Genomic DNA, 25,373 nt, shown 5'->3' with positions numbered 1-25,373 from the left:
AATTCAATTGGACTAGATGACCTCGTAGGTCCCTTCCCACTCTATGATTCTAGGATTCTAACTTCACTACTTGTGTATGGGGAGAGATTCCCCATGGCTTGGAAAAATGATAAACTGTTCAGTGTATAAAAACAGAGCTTTACCTTTTCCTGAAATATCAAGAGCAGAGACATCTTGACCTCTGTCATCTGAGAGTGTTGCCTTATATTCACCCTGTTCCTTCTTAGACAGCTAGAATTAAATATGCCATGGTTACTGTGCAACTTCAAATTAATGCAGGCCACTTAAGTACTTGCTACATTTTCCATATCTGAACGAAAATTTACTTCAAAGTTTGCTTGAACTGAGTATATAACAAGAGAGGAAAGTGAGAGGAGATCATGGTTAATGAGGTAATTATTGCATTCATACTGTTAGATCCACTCCTTGAAGTTTAGTAAGATGTCTATGAAGTTTTTTTGTTCTGAAGAGAGCACCTTCAAGTAGTGTAAATCATGTCTAAGTTTGTAAAGTTCAAGAAACTATTCATTCTGACACAGGGGCAATTAGTAGTTTTAAATGCTTAAAGTGGTCAAAATAGCCTTCTAAATGACTTCTTGCTCTTACTCATTATATCCATGTGAGAAGTGTTTCAAAGTACAACCAGAACAGAAAAAAAAAATTAAATAGCAATGACTTAACTGCAACAATGAACAAATTATAAGAATAGTTACTTGAGAGAAAGTCTCACTGAAATTAATGAGACTTACTTCTGAGTAAACTTGGAGCATGAGCAAGCCAAATTAAGCACCATTAAGCCTCACTTTAAGCACTGAACGCATGCTTCACTCTTCCAGTGAAACCAATAGGATTTAGGAATATCTTTGGCAAGATCAAGGCCACAGTTAGGATTGGGATGAACATCTGTGAACTCTCCTTATAATAAGCTACACAGCGGCAGTTTTTTTTCCCAGTGAAAGAGCTGGTTTAAAATTAAAATTTACCTAGTCAAATGATCAAAAGTCTCAAGCGAGGTAATTAAAATAAAGAAGCACCATGTGGGAGTTACAATAGATTATAATAGACTCGCCATCCATAGTATACGTGCATATATTGAACAAAAATAGAATCAGAAAAGATTAAGGCATAAGAGTAGACCTGCTGGTGAATAGTGTTAAAGATCTCATTTAGTTCTCAGACATGGTATCCTTTATAAAGCCTGAAGCTAAAAACCAAACTGAAAAACAAAGCAATACCTTTTTGTGTAACCAATATTATGGATATAGGAAAAGTTTAAAAGGAAATGGCAGGGCAAATAGAAATAAACATCCCAAAATTCTTTATATTTAATGGCACATTCAAGGAATACTTACAGACCAATCCTGAGCTGCCCAGAGGAGCGGCGGCACCAAAATGGCTGCCACTGCATCCAATGCACACCAGGCAGCCACTGGTGTCTCCTCAGGGGGGACATTCATCCCCTTCCCCCAGGAAAGGGCGCAGACCCCCCAATGGGGCCACTCAAGCCTGTGCCGGCTAATTTGCTGGCACAGAATTGAGAATCCCCTTCTCAGGCATTCCAACATGGTGTTCAGGATGTGGAGAAGCAGAGTTCCATCGATCCAGCCCCCTTCCCGACCTGCTCCCTCCCCTGTCCTAAAACGCCTCCTCCTGCCCCAACAAACCTCTCCACCACCCGGAGCTCTTGCCTTGCTTTGTGTGTGGCGGGCTTCCGGCTGGTGCTGGGCTCAACATGGATTGGCACTGAGCTAGCACCAGGGCTGGCCGGGTGCTGAATGTCGCAGGTGTGCCCTACGGCACATTGTGTGTAGGGCTGGCACTAGGAGCCCAGGATTGGACTCTCAATCAGCATTTCTCAAACTGTGGGTCACAACCCAATTTTTGGTGGGTCACAGACCTCTCAACCAAGAAGCTGCAAACTAAAATGGTATATAACCCAGAAATCACTTTCAGGTTGTGCTGGTGCATGACTAAGTTGAGTGACTGCAGCATGCTGATTCTTGGTTCAAAAACTGGATCATGACCCACCGGTGGGTTGTGACACAGTTTGAGAACCGTGGCGTGCCGTGACCACTGAAGCAGGTTGCATGCTGGTGTGACCCACAAGTGACTTTTGGGTTATGTGGCATTTTAGGTTGCAGCTTTCTGGCCTTGGCAGGCTCCAGATCCACCATGGACACCACAGTGGGTCACCAAGGTAACTAGTCAGAGAACCCCTAAACTAAACCCTTTTTAATATATGCTTAGTAGTGCCCACTCCTTGCCAAGTTGCCATAAATCTCAAGCCTAGCTGGTTGGCACCAGCTGCTGCTACTGCTTAACAAACATGCTTGTGTTCCATCTGCAGGCCTTCTTCTTCCTTCTTCCAGTCACCCTGCACAGTCCAGTACCAGTCTCTTAGTGGAGCTGAATGTCTGGCGGAGTGCCCCTTCCTGTGAGTTGTTTTTCTTTTGAAGAGGAAAATCCCACTCTCTCTGGGATTTTCCTCAATTGTTCCTTATCACTCACAGCAGAGAGCCAGCTTCCATCTCTTGAGTTCTTTGTCTCCCACCTGACATCCTAATAGCCAACTTTGATACCAGTCCCTTCAGCTTGGAATTATCCAAGTTGACTTCAACTGAACATGCTCAGAATTCATATATGCTAATGACAGTACAGTCTGGTCAGAGCTGTCAACCCAAGACTTTGAAAATAGCTAAAACAACAAAAATCAATAAATCATAAAATAAGAGAAGGCAACAGGATGTACACCCACAACATTTCTAAAACATTAATATCTACACACTCAACGGGGAGTGTTAGTTGTTTAGAGGAAGTTCAATTAAGGCTTGGTGTTTCAGCATCCTCAGAAACTATACAAAATGGGGAGTTCTACATTTGTGGGACAGCCACCAGGTGTATATTTTAAGTGTGATCTTCAAATTCTCAGTCAGAGGTTAGAAATGAAGTATGGCATTAAGTCAGTCATTCAGCAGTTACTGTCCCATACCCTTGGGATTGTATAGCAGCACACTCCTTTCTGCAAGTCAGGCAATTCTTTAACATCAAGTCCAGCTCCATCTTTGAACCACCTGAAAATGGTCTCCTTCTTGGTATTTGCTACCTGAACAGGAACAACAACAAAACCAATCAAGTGTTAGAGCCTTTTAGCAAGATAGTACACATTGCATTTGGAGTGATTAGGCTACGCTACGAAGCATTATTATTTGGAAATATATGACTTTGAAATCTTTTCATAGGGTAGAAACAGTGAAAAAAATACTTAATATTAAAAATCTGCCATATACTAAGCTACATATTAGGTTTCTCCTTGACTACAACAATGCAGTAAGTTCTTTGACTTTAGTGTAAAGCAAGAGCTACCAAACATAAGTATGTAACCTTTTTTTGGAGCGTCCATCAGAGACCCCTAGGGCTGGGCTCAAAGGCACTCCAATGTTACAATACAGCTGAAGTTTAGTTTTTGGAACCAAGGATGGTCTGTTGGGGGAAGAGATGCTGAGAGCAAGAGAACTCTTTCTATACAGATGCAATATTCTACAGAAAAGTAAGCTAAGAGAAGCTGCTTGAAGGAAGCTCTTCTGAAGCACTGCTGGAGCCTTAGCTCTGTACAATGGCAAGGCAGAAACAGTGTGTTGCTCTACGCTTGAAGTATACTATAGTTGTGTATAGTTGGCTGACATGTGAAATATTGCTAGATGAGCAGCTTTAAACTGTAACTTGAAAGAAGCAATTTTAGAATGAATATTTAAAAGAACAGAACGGAAGATGATTGCTTTTCAGAGATACTGTTCTATGTCTGGCCATCAAAGAGCGACTGTTTATTCTGTAGCTGCAGTTTTGTTACACTTGTGTGATGAAGTCTGTCCAAATGCCGGAACTAAAAGCACGGCAGCAAAATTGGGTTTCCTTGTCCATAGCACTATGAGTAATGGGAGAGCTTGTCCAGCTCTGAAAAACATGACTTGGAAACATGTCACATATTTTTTTTATTTTATTTCACCAAAGTGAATGAGGTATATAATGCAATAATAGGTTTATTGTTAAGCAGTCTCTTGAGTCAGACACCCCAGGACTGGGGACTCAATAACAGCAACTCCCACCATCCATCAATTAACCTGATGGTCTGATGTCTGCACCAGGACACTTGCACTCGTTGCCAACTGTTTACCACCACAGACAGTAGCATAGCTAGAGGGGTGACAAAACTGTAAGTATTGCAGGTGCCGCAACATCTGGGCAGCAATGGCAATGTGCAGGAGATGCCATTTTGTTCAGCGAGCACCTGTGTGTTGGCATTGCTGCCTGAACCAGCTCCAACGACAAGTGGGAGGGGCCGTTTATACAGTGCATTGCAGCACCTGCAGTACTTGCTGTTTTGCCCCCCTCTAGCTATGCTACTGACCACAAACAATGCACTAGATAGGAATTATTAGTGTAGAGGTGGAAGAATGTGAAGTCAGGTCTCCTTCTTTGAGAATCACCAATTCTTAAAAGGGGGGAAGGGAAGTTGGGCTAGGTGTGTACTTAACGACTCAGCTGAGTTCCAGTCACCATCGGAGCAACTAGTCAACTAGACTCTCCTTGGATCTATACCCACCACTCTGGCAGCACAGCTGTATAGCATAATTTGGTGGGGAATAGGATTGGGCCAACAGTAATACTGATGTAGTTTCTACAGTTGCTGAATTTTGAAAAGAACTGGATGCCCAGAACTGCACAACCAGTACTGTCTAAGGGGAATGTCTAAGGCAGTGATTTTCAACCTTTTTTGTCTCACGGCACACTGATAAGACACTAAAATGGTCACGGCACACCCGCAGTTTTTTGACAATTGACAAGGCACAGCATGCTGTTGGTGGGGCGCTCACATCTCCCAATGGCCCTAATAAGAAATGACCCTCCCCCAAACTCCCATGGCACACCTGCAGACCATTCGCAGCACACCAGCATGCCACAGCACAGTGGCTGAAAATGGCTGGTCTAAGGGGAGCTTGATGCTCTCAGACGATGGTGGGAGGGATACCACAGGGTAAATTGCTCTTAAAACAGATTAGCCATCGGCTGTTCTGTTCAAAGAAAAGAAGTCAAAGCTCATATGATGCATGCCAAAAGTAGTTCTTTGGATCTTTGTGGGTCCACCTGGACTCGCAGCTGCTCCTGGATTCCCAGGTGGCGGCTGTGGCAAGGGGGGCCTTCGCTCAGCTTCGGCTGGTGCGCCAGCTGCGGCCGTACTTGGATCGGGCAGACCTGGCCACGGTGATCCATGCCTCGGTGACATCGAGATTAGTTTACTGTAACGCGCTCTATGTGGGGCTGCCCTTGAAGACGGTTCGGAAACTGCAACTAGTGCAGAATGCGGCGGCCCGTGTGGTTACTGGAGGTAGATGGTTCGACTCTGTCAGTCCGCTTCTCCAGCAGCTGCACTGGCTGCCCATTCGTTTCCGGGCCCAATTCAAGGTGCTGGTATTGACCTTTAAAGCCCTATACTGCTCTGGACCAGGGTATCTTAGAGATCGCCTGCTCCCGTACAATCCGGCTCGCCCTCTCAGGTCATCAGAGAAGGCCTTTTTACAAGTGTCGCCGCCTAGGGAGGTACGTGGGGTGGCTGCAAGAAATAGGGCCTTCTCAGTAGTGGCACCAACGCTATGGAACTCCCTTCCCCTTGACTTAAGAATGGCTCCCTCTCTTGAGACCTTTCGGCAAGGCCTGAAGACCCTTCTGTTTAAACAGGCCTTCTGAGTTCTCGGCCTTTTAACATCTTTTTAACATCTTTTAATATTTTTTACAGGCCTGATTCTTTTATGCTGCTGCTCTATGCTCTTTTTACCTATTTTTTTTACTCTGACTGCTGTTTTTTATGATGTGTTAATATGTTTTTATTTGTTTTTAAATTGTTTTTAATATGTTGTAAGCCGCCTTGAGTCCCTTCGGGGAGAAAGGCGGGGTAAAAATAAAGTTATTTATTATTATTATTATTATTATTATTATTATTATTATTATTATTATTACAGGATTACTAATTTAAATTTAATTAACTTTTGCTGGATCATACCCATCACTGTTTTAAAAAAATTTAATTTGTTATTTCTCAACTACCCCAAGAAATACAAAATGCTATATGCACTCATTCAAAATTTCTGTCCAACTATAGTTGCTTAAACATATGCCCCATAAGAAAACCATTTTATTAAAAAGCATTAAAAACCAATTTACCTTACAAAGCAGCAGCACTTCACATTCTTCTGAAACATCCCAGTACAAATGCTCCTGGAAATGAGGACCTAGAAAGAAAGAAAGAAAGAAAGAAAGAAAGAAAGAAAGAAAGAAAGAAAGAAAGAAAGAAAGAAAGAAAGAAAGAAAGAAAGAAAGAAAGAAAGAAAGAAAGAAAGAAAGAAAGAAAGAAAGAAAGAAAGAAAGAAAGAAAGAAAGAAAGAAAGAAAGAGGTTTGCAGATATGTTTACTGGGTCATTATCTGAGTTTTGTTCATTTCAGAGAAAAAACATACACAAAGAGAATACCAAAACAGAAGATCAACCGAACTTGCCTTTGGTCAATCCTGTCAATTAATAGGTCTAGCCATAAGTCAAGATAAATGCCACAGTCCAAAGAACCATGAGTGCCGGTGAAAAGCTTTGGCACCAATGAGTAGTCATATGAGAATGGCCATGATTCTCTGCTGGTTGCACTCAGAAAAGTAAATGGTTTTGCCACCATGGAATGTATGAAGCCACATCACAACTCCAGAATGTTCGTTCTTTGCATAAAAACGGTGTCTTAGGGCTGGTTCAAATGTGACAATTTTGGCAAACAGCACCTTTTGAACTTTAATATTAACATTATTTCAAACTTTTCAGTGGAGTCATTTCACACATTTAGCTGAAACTCATCAAGTTACAAATAATCAGGTGTTGTGCATGTTTAAACCAGTTTTTAATGGTTATCCTGTACCAGTCAAAGCACCACATTTCAGAAGGAAAAGGGCCCAGCATATTCAGAATGTGCAAATTCAGACACTCCCACCCCACCCCACCCATGAGCGTATTCTGAGCCACGTCAGTCCCCTTGTGAACTTTGACCCAATGCCATACCTTCCTTGCTAGAAAGACTGGCACAATCTTTCACTTCCAAATTTAGCAGACGGCAGCAAAGGTGCTATCTTGCTCCAGGGTCTCCTTTGTGCTCTTAAAGGCTAGTGCTCTAAAAAGCTGATCTGTCAGTGACCCAAGTAACAAGATCTCACAAAAATGCAACTTGGGGTTTCTGAATACTTATTTAGGATGTCACTAGTCTTGATAACTGAGAGCACAAACCTAACCTGGTCTACTCAGAAGTAAGTCCTATTTTGTTCAATGGGACTTACTCTCAGGAAAGTGTGGTTAGGATTGCAGATTCTCAGAATGCGTGATACCCATGGCATGACTGAACAGCAGAATCCTAAATGGCAGAAAAGCAAAAAAATACACTTCCTAGCATTCTTGACATGCTTCCTAGCTCAATACTATGCATGCCCTTGAGTTCAAAGGGACTTACTTCAAGAGTAGTGCGTACAGGCTTGTGGCCTTAGACAATGTTCCATCAGGTAAGAACAAACAAACTAATTCCCATTTTACCTTGCTTCCTCAGGAATTCCTTTCTCTGGAACTCAGCCTCAGCCAATACTTCTTTAAATGCTGAAAAGAGAGGAGGAAAAAAAATGAGTTGATTGCTCAGGTATACTTAACAATACATTGCAGCCAAAGTCAGAACACCTCAGGTAACTTACCATCACCAATGAGAACTAATGAAGACTGGTTCTTAGCTTTTCCATCTTGGATCTGTACAGTGTAAGTACCTTCGTTTTCAATAGTAAAGCGGTCCATGACCATCTCGATAAGGCCAGTCGAATGGTCGCACTTAATTTTATGAGTCTGGAAATCAGATAGGTTAAAGCAGTGATTTTCAATCTTTTTCATCTCATGGCACACTGACAAGGCACTAAAATTGTCAAGTCAGGCCACCAGTTTTTTGACAATTGACAAGGCACACCACACTGACAGCAGGGGTTCACGTCTCCCAATGGCCCATATTAACAAATGATCCCAAAACTCCCACGGCACACAAAACTGTCCACGTCACACCAGTGTGTCATGGCACAGTGGCTGAAAATGGCTGGGTTAAAGAGGATCAGTATTCCAGATACAACACAGAGCACAAGTGATTTACATTCAGAAAATCAAATCAATGGGAATTACCACCACACTTGGTGTTCAGGATTAGAGTGTAAAAAGACATTTGAAAAATACTATTTCTAACTGCTGCAAACTGGGCAAAGAGCACTTTTTAAAGTGGCACTCCTCTTATGTTTTAGCAGGAGATAGCAACTATTCATTCCAGCATACCCTCATTTCTAGTAGCTTTTGGCTGCTGTTTCTTTTGCATCTTTTTAGATTGTGAGCCCTTTTGGGACATGAAACCATGTTATTTAGCATTTAACCATGTATCAACCATGTACAAATTGCATGTACCTTTGCTTTTTGTTGAAAAGTTGGATATAATCATTTTTAATAATCTGTGGGGCACCAGTATCATCCAGTGCAGGATGAAATGCTCCATAATATGAGTTCCTGCATTTACCACTCACACAACACAGACCTTGGGTTGTGTGCTGTTCTGCTATTTTATTGTGTTCTGAATTGTGTTACTCTCTCTGTGTGTGCATGCACACTAAATATTACTTTTAATGGGACCTGCATCGCTATGTATAAGATTGCACTGTTCATCTGCTGGCTGCAGGAATATTCTTCCATATCTGCTACTGTTAGAGGCTCACGATGTTTTGGAAACCCCAAAACAAAGACAGTCATGATAAATCAGCTGCTTTACGGCCTGAGACAAATCTGCCAGCCCTGATTAAGAGTTTGGATTGCAACTGCTTAAAATTGTCATAGAGCCCTTTCCAAAAAGGCATCCAAGGTAACCACTTTCAAAAAACATTCTGTAACCTGAACAGTGTTACAGAAGCCTTTGTGGTTTTGTTTCAGGAGGCTTGGTTCTTTGTTTTTTGTTTTTTTTAAATATATCTGATTTTCTTTTTACTATCCCTATTTACAGTGTGGTATTTAAGAACATAAGAACAGCCCCACTGGATCAGACCATAGGCCCATCTAGTCCAGCTTCCTGTATCTCACAGCGGCCCACCAAATGCCCCAGGGAGCACACCAGATAACAAGAGACCTCATCCTGGTGCCCTCCCTTGCATCTGGCATTCTGACATAGCTCATTTCTAAAATCAGGAGGTTGCACATACACATCACGGCTTGTACCCCATAATGAATTTTTCCTCCAGAAACTTGTCCAATCCCCTTTTAAAGGCGTCTAGGCTAGACGCCAGCACCACATCCTGTGGCAAGGAGTTCCACAGACCGACCACACGCTGAGTAAAGAAATATTTTCTTTTGTCTGTTCTAACTCTCCCAACACTCAATTTTAGTGGATGCCCCCTGGTTCTGGTGTTATGTGAGAGTGTAAAGAGCATCTCTCTATCCACTCTGTCCATCCTCTGCATAATTTTGTATGTCTCAATCATGTCTCAATCATGTCCCCCCTCAGGCGCCTCTTTTCTAGGCTGAAGAGGCCCAAACGCTGTAGCCTTTCCTCATAAGGAAGGTGCCCCAACCCAGTAATCATCTTGGTTGCTCTCTTTTGCACCTTTGTGCATATTTGAGTTTTGTATGCCACAATGTTTGTATTTCACAATCTTTTTTTAAATCAGGATTTCATTTTTTCTAAGATTACAAGCGAGGCACCGCAACTGAGAAAACCTTCTCCCTGAATAAGGGCTATATAGCCTGATATATTGTACCATTAATAAATATGTAGATTTTTCTCTGCAGTCTGAAAAGTCTTCTTTGCCTCAGCTTTTTTGTAGTACTACTTCCTTTCACAATTGAGGAACATCTACTACCCAAAACCATTAATCTCAATGGGGTTTGGTTGGTAGATGTTCCCTGTGAAATATGGAATAAATTGGGTTGTATCCAAAGAAAATAAGTCATGACTAAGGGCCCAATCCTGTGCTCAACGGCACGGCTCTGTGCTGCCGAGAACTGTCGCAAACGTGCCGTAAGGCACATTTGCCAGCCTCACTGCCTGGCTCCCACCAGTGCTAGCCCAGCGCTGGCTGGTGCTGGGCTAGCGTGCGGTGGTCACCCAGCTTCCATGGCTGCAGAACAGTAGGCAGGGGCAGGGACGGGCGTGGAGAGGAGGCGTTCCGGGGAGGGGGAGCATATAACAGTATTTATATAACACTTTTCAACTGAAAGTTCACAAAGCGGTTTACAGAGAAAATCAAATAACAAATGGCTCCCTGTCCCAAAAGGTCTCACAGACTAAAGCTGCAAAAGAACACCAGCAGACAGCCACTAGAAAAGACACTGCTGGGGTGAGGAGGGCCAGTTACTCTCCCCCTGCTAAATAAAAGAAGAACACCCACTTGAAAAAGTGCCTCTTACCCAGTTAGCAGGGGTAACATTTCTGTTATAAAATCCTTGGCATCTGTATCATCAAGACCAAGTTTAAATTCCGTTGACTTCTGTTAGTCGCTATTTTGTCTCATTGATTTCCGTGCTAAGTCATGACTAACAAAGAGCCCAGTCCTGAGCTGCCCAGGTACACAGTTGTGGCAGCACTGAAAACGGCATCCTGCACACCAAAGGCAGCCACAGGCTGTCGTCCCCCCTGGGTTGAGGGAGTAGCTCCGCAATGGCTATGGATAAAAGCCTCCATGGCAGGCTGCAAGTCTGACGTGGAGGCTCAGGATCCAGGGAAGCATCGCTCCACCAGTCCCGTCTCCCTCCCTCCCCGCTCTCTCCCCCCGTCGTGACTCCCCCCTGCCCTCTGCCCACCTCCCCCCTCCCCAGAATGCCTCCTCCCTGCCTCCTCCCATGCCCCCGCTTTCCTCTCTGTTGCTGTTGCTCTGTCCATGTGACCGCCGAGTGTCAGAGGCCAGGTGCCTGCCCAGCTCTACCCCAATGCCGGCCAGCGGTGGGCTAGCATGGGCACTCACCCAGTGTTAGAGTTTGTAAATGTGAGCCCTTACAGTATGTTTGTGACAGTGCATGCCGGCAGTAAGCTGGTGCACAGAGCTCAGGATTGGGCTCTTAGTGTACAACCAAAAAGAGCACATCTCCTTTATGATCCTTTATGAACAATGGATTTATTTAAAATATTTTTATCCTGCTTTTCCTCTTATTATCAGGGTGCCCAATGTGGCTTATAAAAATCCATAAAAAACACAATAAAATAATCATAATAAAATTAATCATATATAAAAACACAAAAAACCAGCAACCAAGATAAAAATCAAAAGCAGTACAACAGTATAAACCACTTCACAGTAATATATATTAAACCATATAAAAATGGCCAAGAATACAACACCATAAATATAGCAAAATAAGTACCATAAAGCAAAGCAATAAATTAGGGTAGGAAAGCTAGTTGAAGAAGAAAAATGTTTGGCCCCTGCCAGAAGATTAAAAGGGAGAGCACAGCTCTCAGTTCCACCAGGTGACGGTTCTATAGCAACAGCGCCATCATTCAGAGAGCCCACCTCCTTACTGCTCCCAGTCTGGTTTTTGCCAAGGCAGCATACATAGCAGGCCCCTTCAGATGGCCTCATATGACCAGTCAGTTCATATGGAAGAAAGCGATTCCTCAGACACCCCAGCCTCAAGCTGCAGAAGTCTTTAAAGGGCAAAACCAGCACCTAGAATTGTGCCCAGAATCAAAACAGACCCCACTGTAGCCCCTGGAGCAGCAGTCACAGCAGCAGACTTACCCTTCGCTGCTCTTGGGGTAAAAGTCTGCAATGCCAGCCACCGCGCGCTATGCCGCCGCTTTGCTGCCCCCATCTTCAAAGCATGGCGGAGCCTCGTGCAACTCCGCCTGGGGAAGCCTTCTGAGGCTTCTCCTTGATCTTAAACTGTACTTCTGGAAAACTGGAAGTATAGTTTCCAACCATGTCATGGTTGGCAACCTTCAGTCTCAAAAGACTATGGTATACGCCTACAGCACCCAGTATTCCCAAGCGGTCTCCCATCCAAGTACTAACCAGGCCTGACCCTGCTTAGCTTCGAAGATCAGATGAGATTGGGCATGTTGTCAGAAGCCTCAGTAAGGCTTCCCATGCAGTCCTAGAAGTCATTCAGGCTCAGCATCCGGGGCATTTGCCCTGTTTGCCCAGTGCTAGGTTCACTGCTGAGCAGTCAGACAGGGCCAATCTGCCAAGCCCCCAGACTAGACAGCCTGCTATGTTCTGAGCTAATTTCTAGACAGTATTCAAAAGCAGTCCCAAATAGAGTTCATTACAGTAATCAAGCCAAGGCATGGACCACTGTGGTTAGTTCTGATCAATGTACCCTTTGCCAGCAATTTGCTTGGTGGCTTTTACACATTCTATACCCACAAGTGGTAGCAAATTCCACATTTGAAATAGATTAATATTCAGAAAAGAAAGTCTGTGTTTCATGACTCAAGAGGAAAAATAAGGTTCCTTATTCTACTTCATACTCTGTGGAGTTTTATATTTTCTCCCCTTTTGTTAGCAGCAGAGTTGAGATTAAAATTGCCAGCTAGGAATACTATTGAATTGAACCTATTTTTATGCTGCTTCATTTCAAAAATCCTGCGTCAGGAAGGCCAAAGGCAGTTGTTCCAATTAGGACCATGTTGGAAATTATCTATTTTTGGCCAATGTCGAGAACAAAACTATTCTTGCTAGTATGATGGTCTATTGAACATGATCGGCGACTGCAGTGTCTGTCTCTAGGCAGGCTTTAGAATATAATTAGGTTTTTAGCTACTGCCATTATGCAGAAAGATGAAGTTCAATGGTTTTATGGCAGCCATAAATACAGGGCTTTTATGTGAATTTCCACAAAAATATCATCAATCTTCAAATGCAAACGTCATCTGTGGCTTGCTAATTAAAGAGGTGAAATAATGCTACAGTTCATATTTTTTTAAGGGTTGCTCTAATGCAGATGCTTTCGAAGCATTGCTAAAAATAAAAAGTTGAGGAGGGAAGGCAGGCAGGGGGGATGACTCAGGTCTAGAAATAGCAAAAAAGAGATAGTCCCTGGACATCCAATAGGGAGTGAAAAGTACGCAACATATTCTAAACAGAATATTTGCTATTGAGGCCAGTCCACATAGAAACCAGTAAAATTCTTCCTGCTCTCGAGTATATACAAAAATGGAAAGAATTCACTCAAAAACCCACATTACATAAGTCCTTGGAAAGATATTGTTTTGGTTTGCTTTCCTTTTATAGATGCAGCACTATAAACAGTCAGGAGGTCTATAAACAGGTAGGAGGTCTGGTCTAGAGGGTAGAACCTCTGTTACCCTGAAGATAACATCTGAAGGTCGCCAGTTTGAGGCCACCGCCAGCTCCGTGAATGGCGAGACCTTGAAGCAGCTGAAGAGCTGAGTTCTTCCACCTGCTCTTTGGTGTGAGCAAAGAAGTGTCTTGGCTGCCCTTCAAGTGAGAGATGAAGGAGCTGCTCATCAGCCAGTGTGGGAGGCAACTGGGGGCCAGAAGTGAGACCAGACCGTGAAAGATCCATCGGAAATGTTGTGCGGTTCTTGAAAACAACCTTTCTGTTGTTGTAAAAATCCTCTCAAGGGTTTAGAGATAGCCTGCCTCTGTGAACTGTCTTGAATAAAGTCAGAGGAGTAATCCGATGACCAGAAAGGTGGTGTATAAATACCATTATTATTATTATTATTATTATTATTATTATTATTATTATTATTGATAATAATAATAAACCCATAAAATAAATATTTTAATAAAATATTAAAATATTAATAAATTAGTTATTAATAATTAATAATATTAATAAACCCAGCCCACTGCAGAAAAATAATGGGAATATGCTGTTTTAATATGCTACTTTTGTTACTAGCATCACTGCTACCACGGTCAAAGCTAGATTTCTGGGGGCTGTGAGGCAAAGTTCCTCACTGGGTCCCCCATGGCATTCCCCCATCTATCTTGTGATGGTGTGTTGGGCATTACTGCATCCACTGGTACTGAGGATTCAGGGGTTGGCTCAGACAAGCCTCACACAAGGCCTCTGAAGGCTCTTATCCAGTGCCCAACCTGACCAACTCCTGACACCACCCCCTGATTTCTGCTAGTAAGCATGTATCATGTCAGTGTTGTGCTAAGTGCTGCACAGGCTACAGAAATGACAAGTTCAGAAACCTCACACTACAAAGCACCTGAGGTGAGGGAGAAAGGAAGCAAAGCAGTGTTTGTCCTACAACTTACAAGAGAGAAGAACCACCTGCCAAACAACTGGATGGCTTCTGAATCATAGCTTGTGTAACACAGGAAGGGGATGGAGCCTCATTTCCTCTTGTAAAATGGAACAAGCACTGAGGGCAGATGGGTATGTAGAAGGAAAGAAGAAGCTCTTGGTCTAAGTTGATAGCATTTGAATGTGATTACACATCTACACATGCAACTTTCAGCTGGAGAACACAGTGAAAGATGCTAAGTTCTTCTGATCTTTTACTGACTAATTTTCCATAATCATGGTAACCTCTCCTGTAGTCTGACCCTGGGGTAGTCTGACCCTGGGGTAGTCTCCTGTAGTTTACCCCTGGGGGCTGGGGGCCAAGAATAGGCCCTCAGTTTGGCTGTACTTGTCGTAAGAGGCGACTAAACAGCCACCGGGTAAATGGGACTCGTCAGCCTAGGAAGGCAGCTCATCTAAGAGAAGGAAACTCTGATCCCAAACCTCCACTGCCTTGTGGCTACATCCAGTTCTGGAAAAGGCTTCAGGAGTCAACCTCGAGGCAAAATCAGGAGCCGGAGTCCCTTAGGCAGTTCATGGCTGAACACAGTCACGTTCTGGCAACTCCTGCGACGCCGCTGGAACCAACCGTATTGGCTTCTGCCTTTCCATTGGACCATTCCAGCGACGTGGAGAGGGGGGATTTGCTGCATGGGTAACAGCCTATCCTCCATACCTTCTTTACCCAGGCTTCGCGCACTGGAGAGGACACTCCAACTTCGCCATACGGCGTCGGCACAACACGGGAAGCAGCAGTTTACCGGTTATAAGTCTTTGCTCGATTGGCGTAGAGCATGACGCCAGGGGCTGCTTCCGACGGTGGGAGAGATCATTGCATCTCATTGGGCAGCTACCGCCCGCCTTAAGCTGGGCAGTCCCCAGCCAGTAAGGTGTTGCCTCGCCACGGTCCGTTAACCTCATGGGGTGCGTGGGGTTTAGGGTGAAAACCGACAAGCGGATCGACAACTCTGCACCATGCAACAGAAAACAGAAAACTACTGCCCTAAAGCTGGGCACCTGGAACGTTAGGACAATGACACCTGGCTTCTCTGATGACCTGCAAGAAATAGACGACGCACGCAAAACAGCTGTCATCGACATGGAGCTGAGCAGACTGCAGATGGACATCGTCGCCCTTCAAGAGACTAGGCTGCCAGATTCTGGATCTGTCAAGGAGAGAAATTTCTCATTTTTCTGGCAGGGAAAACCACCAAACGAAACCAGGGAACATGGCGTTGGCTTTGCGGTCAGAAATACCCTGCTGAAATCCATCATCCCACCTACTGTGGGAAGTGAAAGAATTTTGTCCCTGCAGCTCCAGTCATCAGCAGGACCTATCACTCTCATCAGTGCTTATGCACCGACTCTGTCGTCTCCAGCAGAAGCCAAAGACAAATTCTATGATGACCTGGCCACCACTGTCAAGAAAATCCCTGTAAAAGAGCCATTGTTCATTCTCGGCGATTTCAATGCTAGAGTTGGTGCTGATAACAGTTCATGGCCCACTTGCTTAGGTCAGTTTGGCACTGGGAGGATGAACGAAAATGGCCAACGCCTGCTAGAGTTTTGCTGTCATCACGGTCTCTGTGTCAGCAACACATTCTTCAACACAAAGCCCCAACATAGAGTCTCTTGGAGACATCCAAGATCAAAGCACTGGCACCAGCTCGACCTGATCCTCACCAGACGCTCCAGCCTTCCCAGCATCAAGATCACACGCAGTTATCATGGTGCTGCCTGCGACACTGACCACTCCCTGGTGTGCAGCAGAGTGAAACTGCAAACAAAGCGACTGTATCACACGAAAAAGGAAGGAAGACCTCGCATTGATACCAGCAAGACCCGGGATCAGAGAAAAGTGGAGGAATTTGCACAAGCGCTTGAGGAATCTCTTCCAGGCCCGGCCGACGCAAATGCATCCAACAGATGGGAACATTTCAAGAATACCGTTTACAACACCGCCTTGTCCATATTCGGCAAGAAGACCAACAAGGCGGCAGACTGGTTTGAAGCCCACTCTGAGGAGTTGACACCAGTCATTGAGGAAAAGAGGAGAGCTCAAGCAGCATACAAGGTCTGTCCCAGTGAGCGCAACCTGCAGGTCCTCCGAACTGCTCGCAGCAAAGTCCAACAGACTGCCAGGAGATGTGCTAACGACTACTGGCTCCAGCTCTGTTCCGAGATACAGATAGCAGCTGACACGGGCAACATCAAGGGGATGTATGATGGTATCAAGCAGGCCCTAGGTCCAACACAGAAGAAAATTGCCCCTCTGAAGTCTGCCACAGGCGAGGTCATCCAGGATCGGGCGCAGCAGATGGAACGCTGGGTGCAGCACTACTCTGAGCTATATTCCAGAGAAAATGTAGTCACCGAAGAAGCACTGAACAACATTGAGTGCCTGCCTGTGCTGGAAGAGCTTGACAGTGAACCAACCCTAGAAGAACTTCACGTGGCCCTGGACTCCCTTGCCTTTGGCAAGGCACCTGGAAAAGACAGCATCCCTGCTGAAGTCCTAAAATGCTGCAAAGAGATCATCGTCACTGAGCTGCATGAAATCCTCTGTCTCTGCTGGAGAGAAGGTGGAGTACCTCAAGACATGAGGGATGCAAACATCATCACGCTGTACAAGAACAAAGGTGACAGGGGTGACTGCAACAACTACCGCGGCATCTCTCTCCTTAGCGTTGTAGGAAAGCTGTTTGCCCGAGTTGTACTAAAGAGGCTCCAGGTACTTGCAGAGAGCGTCTATCCAGAATCGCAGTGTGGATTCCGAGCCAACAGGTCCACCACTGATATGGTATTCTCCCTTAGACAACTGCAGGAGAAATGCAGGGAACAACGACAGCCACTCTTTATAGCCTTCATAGATCTCACAAAGGCTTTCGACCTGGTCAGCAGAGACGGCCTCTTCAAGATTCTTCCCAAGATTGGATGTCCACCCAGGCTCCTCAGCATCATCAGATCCTTCCACAAGGACATGAAGGGCACTGTTGTCTTCGATGGCTCCACATCAGACCCTTTTGACATCCGAAGCGGAGTGAAGCAGGGCTGTGTTCTTGCACCAACCTTGTTTGGGATTTTCTTCGCTGTCCTGCTGAAGCAGGCCTTTGGAACTGCAACAGAAGGCATCTATCTCCGGACCAGATCAGACGGAAAGCTCTTCAACCTCTCCAGACTGAGAGCAAAATCCAAAGTCCAGCTGAAATGTCTGCGTGACTTCCTCTTTGCCGACGATGCAGCTGTCACTACCCACTCTGCCAAAGATCTCCAGCAGCTCATGGATCGTTTTAGCAAGGCCTGCCAAGATTTTGGACTGACAATCAGCCTGAAGAAAACACAGGTCATGGTTCAGGATGTGGACTCACCTCCCTGCATTACAATCTCTGAGCATGAACTGGAGGTTGTCCATGACTTTGTGTACCTTGGCTCAACGATCTCCGACACTCATTCTCTCGATGCCGAGCTAAACAGGCGCATCGGTAAAGCAGCTACCACGTTTTCCAGACTCACAAAGAGAGTCTGGTCCAACAAGAAGCTGACGGAACATACCAAGATCCAGGTCTACAGAGCTTGCGTCCTGAGTACACTTCTGTACTGCAGCGAGTCATGGACTCTTCGCCCACAACAGGAGAGGAAACTGAGCGCTTTCCACATGCGCTGCCTCCGACGCATCCTCGGCATCACCTGGCAGGACAAAGTTCCAAACAACACAGTCCTGGAACGTGCTGGAATCCCTAGCATGTATTCACTGCTGAAACAGAGACGCCTGCGTTGGCTTGGTCATGTCGTGAGAATGGATGATGGCCGGATCCCAAAGGATCTCCTCTATGGAGAACTCGTGCAAGGAAAGCGCCCTACAGGTAGACCACAGCTGCGATACAAGGACATCTGCAAGAGGGATCTGAAGGCCTTAGGGATGGACCTCAACAAGTGGGAAACCCTGGCCTCTGAGCGGCCCGCTTGGAGGCAGGCTGTGCAGCATGGCCTTTCCCAGTTTGAAGAGACACTTTGCCAACAGTCTGAGGCTAAGAGGCAAAGAAGGAAGGCCCATAGCCAGGGAGACAGACCAGGGACAGACTGCACTTGCTCCCAGTGTGGAAGGGATTGTCACTCCCGGATTGGCCTTTTCAGCCACACTAGACGCTGTGCCAGAACCACCTTTCAGAGCGCGATACCATAGTCTTTCGAGACTGAAGGTTGCCAATACAATACAAATAATAGTCTGACCCTGATGGGACACTGGCAGTAGGTTGCAGTGACGAAACAAAACCATGTTACAGGTCTAATACTGCCCACCAACTCCCAGCTGACCAGCTTATTTATGCTTTCCATTAATAAAAGACAACCTCTTTTCATTGTTTGCATGAAGCATCTCGCTTGCTAAGATTGGAGCGCTGCCACATGAACAGCTTTCATCAGGCTGAATCCAGGGTCTGCACCTCGCATCTATAAATCCGGCTGAAGATGCTTTTCACAGCAAAGGTGGTTGCAACAAAATTTGACACACCTATTCCTAGGTATATACATACCTCACTGTCAGCCACTTCAGCGTCATTGATTACAAATCGGTAACTGGCCTCTGGGGAAATGCTCTCAGCCTGAAGCCAGAAGCGAACTTGTCCTCTATCCAAAATCTCATAGGTTAATTCTGACTTGAGAGGGATTGCTGCAGGAAAAGAGCACAGCACAAAGCAAATGTGTGATAGGCCTTTTGGAATAACTTAGCCAACTGTAATTCCCAGTGCTTCAAAGCTTCTGAGAATCTTAAGCAATAAACAAGTGAAACGTTATGAAAGCTAAATGGAAACTCTCCACTGTATTTGCACAGATGTGTATTAAAGCTGTTTTTGCAGGAGTCAGAGCAGAAGCTGAAGTGCGTATTTATTGCACTACTTAGGGCTTTTAAATACATAATCCAGTAAATATTAGACATATCCAAGTTGAGTTCATTCATCCCAATATGTATGCAGTGGTGAAGAAGATCTCTCAGACAGAAACTAATATTTGCATTTAATTAATAGAAGGATAAGCAAGCTGCTCGATGTTTAAAAAAATAAGAGAGTTTTCATTACTTTATACTCCAATCAACGGTGTGTAAATATGTTCCGTTTGGGACTGAATATTAGATTCAGAAGTGCTACTTACTTGGATTCTTTATTTCATGGCTTAGTGTCATCAGACGTCCAAGCTCTGAAATGGAGAACAATTTTCATATTTTAATTTATTCTGACAGTCAACATAAATGCTAAGAACAGCACATGAGACCACAAAGCACCAATAATCTGTTTCAGGTCAATGGGGGGGAAAAGCACTTAAGAAAATGTAGTTTATGAAAACTAAAAAAAAATATGAAAACATACAGAGAATTTAAAAGTGACCGGCATCAATCATGTTGTGATTTTACACAAAAGATAAACTGTGCTAAGTGAGCAGGTAATACCCTACTTCTACTACTTCCCTTTCTCATTTGACCCTGTTCTCCAGGGTATCTTTTCAAAAGGGCTTGCTTTAGTCGTCTGCAAAGGAGAATGCAAGCTGCTGGACAAAAGTGTTTACAGAGATATGCAGCAAATGTCAGTAAATCCTCATAGAAATTGTGCAAAAGGCTGGGTCCTACAGAGCTGAATGCAGAGATTAGCCCTACTTAACATATTAGAATTGCTAATAAGGGCTCAGGAAATGGAACTAATTGCACTGTGTGCAAATTTGCAAAATACGAAGAGGAGATGAAATTAGCAAGTGAGTCACTGAGGAGACCAACAGATATTTCTATCTCATTTCAAAACATATTAATGTGGAAGTTATTCCCATTCATTTTGAGCCTTGAAACCTCTTACATATCAGTGAAAATTGATGGAAATTGACCCAACAGCAAGTGAGATATATAATGATAATTGAGATGCTATGAACTAATATGTATAAACGGTGGGTGCTGTCAACTCTGATTGACATACAAAGTAATATAATGTAGAGTTCAAAAAACCAATATAATGAACTCTGAATATAGTGAACTCTGTCAGTGGAACAATCTTCTTTTTGAAGAAGTTTCTTAATTTTGCTTAAGTTCCTACACTCAAAAATGACAAAGTACATTTTGAAAATTCCAAATTTCCTTTCCTCAAAATATTATTTTCTGGCTATAAAAATCTCAGGTTCCCTTTTGGCAACGATGAAAAAGGAGAGGTAGATACATTCATTGGTGTTCAGTTTAATTCACAATACCTCGTAAAGTTAATTCGGTAGTTTTTACATAGCTCTGCCATGTTTCACCAAACAACAATATCAACAAACTGAATAGCTAAAGTGAACAAATTTTGTTCTTACCTTCTTCATCCATAATAAAACTGGATGAAACACCATCGGTATCACTAACAGCAACAGCATATGTACGCAAGTCCTCTTTGTCAGGTTTTTTAAAATAGAGTTTAGAACTAAAAGAATAAAGTAAAAAAATGTATGAAGTGTTTTGAGATAAGAAAAAGGCCATTTTCAATCATTTCCATACAAGACTTTTGAACTTACTGATCTCCAATTGTTTCAACTCTAAATCTATCAGTATCTTCTATCTCTTCATAGAATTTACTCCAGCTAAATTGAGAAGCATCAGAAATTTCTTTGCAGTCAAAGTCAAGGTAAATGTTACCTTCTTCATCCACACCTGAAGTGATTTCCTTGGTGCCTGTAAAACATGATTACTATTAGAAATGTAATTATTCAAGGAAATAATAATCCCCTCTAACTGACAAAATATCAGTTCCCTCAAATTTTATTTCTACTAAGCATTTAAGCATTTTGTCAACGTCTGAAATGTTCCCTTAATTAGTTCAATTTGCTTTAGCTACCAGGACACCATAACCAATAACCTGAAAGAATTAAAAAAAAAGTGCTTTTTTTATAAAAGAAATGGCAACAGAGAAAAATATAAGTGGAGGAATCAGCATTATTTGTTCATACCTGGTTTAACATGAACCAGCACAGCTTCAGAAACATCAGATGGCCTGCCTATACCAGCATCATTCACTGGACGAACTCGAAACACATATGTTTTGCCCTCATGTAATTCTGTGACCTTGATAGAAGAACACAATGAAGGTCTTTGAAACTAGGAACTCAGCATATAATTTTAGTCAGCACTGGTGAAATTCCAAATTCAGAACAAAACACAAACACCCTACAGCAAATTATTTTCTACCTTTAGGTAACGATGGGATTCTGGTTTCTCATTGAATGTGATCCATTCTTCCCCTTCTTCTTCCTTGTAGTCCACAAAATACCCCGTCACGGGGCTGCTACCAATATAAATAGGAGCTTTCCAAAGAATCACAAGGGATGTATTCCTGACTTCACAGAATGTGAGATCATAGGGAGGACCTGAAGGTAGGGGATAGTGACAATGAAGTCAAATATATTCTCCCCAATTTTTGAGGACTTCTGAAATATTATAAAGAAGTATTTTTGTGTGAAAAAAGTGGATTTCCACTTTCATTATTTCTTTGGGTATAATGTGCTTCCTGCTACCATAGTTTCATTCTACCTCTATTAAAAAAGACAGTGATAATCAGGGATGGGCCAAGGCTCAGATGACTCATACCTGAGTTGTGTAAATATGCATTTTTCCTGACTTGAGTTACATGTGTCAAAAACTTGGGCGCTGACTTGGGACTCAGGGGTTTAACCCTAAAAATGAAAAGACTCAAATAGACTTGAGTCAAGGCTTGCTTTTGAGTAGGCTTGTGACTCTGTTTTGTGTGTGTGTTTGCTTGTTTGGTTTTACAGGTCCAGCCTTGTTATACACTGATTTTTTATACATGGATTTGACTCAACATGAATAGCCCCTGCAAATGAGAAGGAATGTGCTGATCCCCGGAGAAGGGGAAAATGCACCCCATTAAAATCACAATTTAAAAAACTGCTTTTTACTGTTGCAGAGAGACAGTCATACAAGTGATTACAGGTATAACCTAAGTATCTGCAGATTTTTCTATCTCAAAGCTGATGAGAAGGGCCCTTTAAATTAAAGGAAAACAGTCGTTTAACCATGCCAGAGAGGGCAGCCAGCTGACAATCAATCAGTCATTCTCTCTGCAGGCTTCACTCGTCCCTTCCCCCTGAGCACGTGAAAGAAGGCTAAATGGCAGCAACTATCACCTTCTCCATTCTTTCTCCCTTGCTGGGGCTCCTGGTGATGGGAGGAATTGCTGCCTCCTAGTGAAGCCAAAGCTCCTGGAGAGAGACTGATGGCCTCTGTGTGCATTACAAAGGTCATCAAGGCTGTTTTTAAATCACCAGAGCAAGGAAACATTTTTTTAAAATTGATTTGCTATAGTGCGTTTTTTGCCATCCACATGAGTTCTTGGAACGGAATCCTCGTGAATAATGAGTCTCAATCTGTATTTCCTTTGCTTTTCAAAAAGACTGGGACTCAAGTCAAAATGACTTGAAAAAACAGCTCTGGATGAGTTGCAATGGCCACCTTTATAACTTGTGGGTGATTTGAGCCAAGGGAGTGGAGACTGCACTGGACTCGAGATTCTGCACTGTGACTCCAGGACATCCCTAGTAATAATATGTAACATAACTTGCCATAGTGTGCCTGATACCTTAGTCAAATGGGTAAGCTTAGTCAATGAGACTATTATTCAAAATGTGCAAGAGAATTCTATCATACCACACATCTATCTATTTGCAATCCAAAAACTGGGAAAACAGAGAAATGGTAAAACTGTCTTCAGCACTTAGCTGTATGATACAGATGAACAATAATCCTCCCCAAGTTTGCTGGGGAGGATTACAGCTTAGCACACCGTCACACATATTCACCCATTGTTTTCTTGGTGAAAGAGTGATATATTAATAGTCCAAGAACACTGATTGCTACCTGGTACCCAGAAGTTTCAATATAAGAAAGAGGCATTTCAATGAGTTCACACAACGGGGTGTGTGCGCTTCCTTTTATTACAGCTTCAATTTATTATTCTGACAAGCCAAGCTTCTCCACTAAGTCTGGAGTCAAATCTTGTCATTGAATACAAATGATTTCATTTCATTTCAAGTGATATTGACTTGGCTGTTTCCACATGAACAGCGTGCTTGAATGGAAACTAGGAATCTCCATCAGAGTTCTGCAAGACAGCCAGGGCCTTTGAAGTTCTGTCTCAGGGGGCTTCATATCAATCTGCTTATGTTTTGTGAGGAAGTACCTTTCATGTTAATGGAGCAAAAAAATGGTAAGGAGTGGAACAATAGAGAAAAAACTCAAATAATATTTCCCTTAACTCCAACTAGAAACAGGTGCCTTATCCATGTTGAGCAGCTGAATTTTCATTTCATAGTTATTTTTCCAACGCTGCCACTGAAACAGTTCCAATGCAACACAGCTCACCACATTAATATCTGTACCTGTACATTATTTATTTATTTAAGAGATTTATACAGTACCCCACTTTTCCTCTGCTATGGAAATGCCCAAGATATATTAAAATACCTTCATATAAGAACTACTACATCCAGTGTATATCATGTGCTGCTTAAAAAAAAAAAATCCAGAATAGGAGACAGTGGGTATAAATCCAACATTTTCCTGGTTCCAGATGCATCTCTTAAAAACAGAGCAACTCCTGGGAAACTCAGCTAACATTTTGCAAATATGTGCAAAATCTGTAATCTGAAGTGGAAGATTAGAGAACGGGCTCAAGGGTACCAAACAGTAATTCCATTTATAGCAGCTCAAGGATTTCAGCTTTCTTGGTATATGAATCTTAGGATCAAGAAATAGCTGCGAAAGTCACATCACCAAAACACAAAGCAAAGAAAATGAAACATTTCATTTCATTACCCAGAAAGCATTCAGTTTGCTTTGGTTTCTGAGTGAAATTATGTTTGAAACAAAATTGGACAAAATTTTAAAATCCAACTGTCTAAGACAGACTTTATTATCTCTTAAACCAGTTAACCAACATAAGATCATATCTAATTATATATCCTACCACAGCTTTTTTTCTGATGAATCTTCCATATAATAAGCAATCATGGCTGAATTGGAACATAGATGGCTTGTGGAAGATTTATGGCCCAGTCCTATCCAACTTTGCAATGCCAATGCAGGGCCCAATCCTATCCAATTTTCCAGGACCAGTGTAGCTGAGTCAATAAGACTTGCACTGCATCCTATGGTGGGGAGGCAGTCAGAGAGGCCTCCTCAAGGCATGGGAACATTTGTTCCCTTACCTTGGGGCTGCATTTTGGTTGCACCGGTGCTGGAAAATTGGATAGGACTGGGCCCACAGTCGTGTCAATGGGGTATGCGCTGCATCCTGAGGGGACAGTCATGGAGGCCTCCTCAAGGTGAGGGGACTTTTTTCCTTACCTGAGGGCTGCATTGCAGCAGCAGCAGCACTGAAAAGTTGGATAGAATTGGGCCCTTAGCTAGCCATTTATAGCACCTAGACCTTATGTTGCTTACCCACTGCACATATTGCATTAACCTGGTGAACCATATCTCGGGAGATAATTGGGAAGCATGGTTAAAAATTGAATGTATTAATTATTAGCATTATGTGACAAATCTTAAAATGGAATTCATGGGGGAGGGAATGCTTTAACTTTATGAATACTACTTACCAGGTTCCGGCATTGTCCAAGCCTCACATCTGAAATGCTCGCTGGGGTCTGAGGGCTGCCCAATGCCAGCAATATTTGCAGCAGCAATTTTGAATTCATAATACGCATTTTCTGTTAAATCCTCTACCTTTGCAGAACAGTTAAGATTAAGAAAAGAATCATGAAGATAATATTCATATGCCTTGACAGAAGCAAAACATTCAATCCATTTATTTATTCAGAGTTGTTCCTAGTAGAGTGCATGAGCCTCCCACAGAATGTCATGGCCATGTGTGATGCTACACATTTGTGCCCAGCCAAGGCCTGGGGAAAGGAAAAGGAATTCAGTGACCCCACCCCATTGAAGTAACTCTGATGTATGCTGCTGCACATGTAGGAGGATAGCTTAAGCCCTTTCCTTTC

General features: G+C 43.2%; 1 protein-coding gene across 1 annotated transcript in view; it reads right to left on the bottom strand.

The window, feature by feature from the left end:
• MYOM2 (myomesin 2) overlaps positions 1-25,373 on the bottom strand; it is an 85,469-nt gene that overhangs the window by 15,456 nt on the left and 44,640 nt on the right. The window contains exons 18-29 of the mRNA XM_066622692.1: positions 24,972-25,098; positions 21,544-21,722; positions 21,306-21,420; positions 20,874-21,030; positions 20,676-20,782; positions 19,497-19,541; positions 18,881-19,017; positions 7,766-7,910; positions 7,614-7,673; positions 6,217-6,284; positions 2,990-3,103; positions 144-231 (exon numbers count right to left, since the gene is read on the bottom strand). Of these exons, the coding sequence (XP_066478789.1) occupies positions 144-231; positions 2,990-3,103; positions 6,217-6,284; positions 7,614-7,673; positions 7,766-7,910; positions 18,881-19,017; positions 19,497-19,541; positions 20,676-20,782; positions 20,874-21,030; positions 21,306-21,420; positions 21,544-21,722; positions 24,972-25,098 (1,342 nt within the window). The remainder of the gene's footprint in view (positions 1-143; positions 232-2,989; positions 3,104-6,216; positions 6,285-7,613; positions 7,674-7,765; positions 7,911-18,880; positions 19,018-19,496; positions 19,542-20,675; positions 20,783-20,873; positions 21,031-21,305; positions 21,421-21,543; positions 21,723-24,971; positions 25,099-25,373) is intronic.

This window comes from Tiliqua scincoides, chromosome 1 (assembly GCF_035046505.1).
Source record: "Tiliqua scincoides isolate rTilSci1 chromosome 1, rTilSci1.hap2, whole genome shotgun sequence".
NCBI classification, from domain to species: Eukaryota; Metazoa; Chordata; class Lepidosauria; order Squamata; family Scincidae; genus Tiliqua; species Tiliqua scincoides.
The sequence above is the reverse complement of the archived record's forward strand: the minus strand, read 5'-3'. Positions and strand labels throughout refer to the sequence as shown.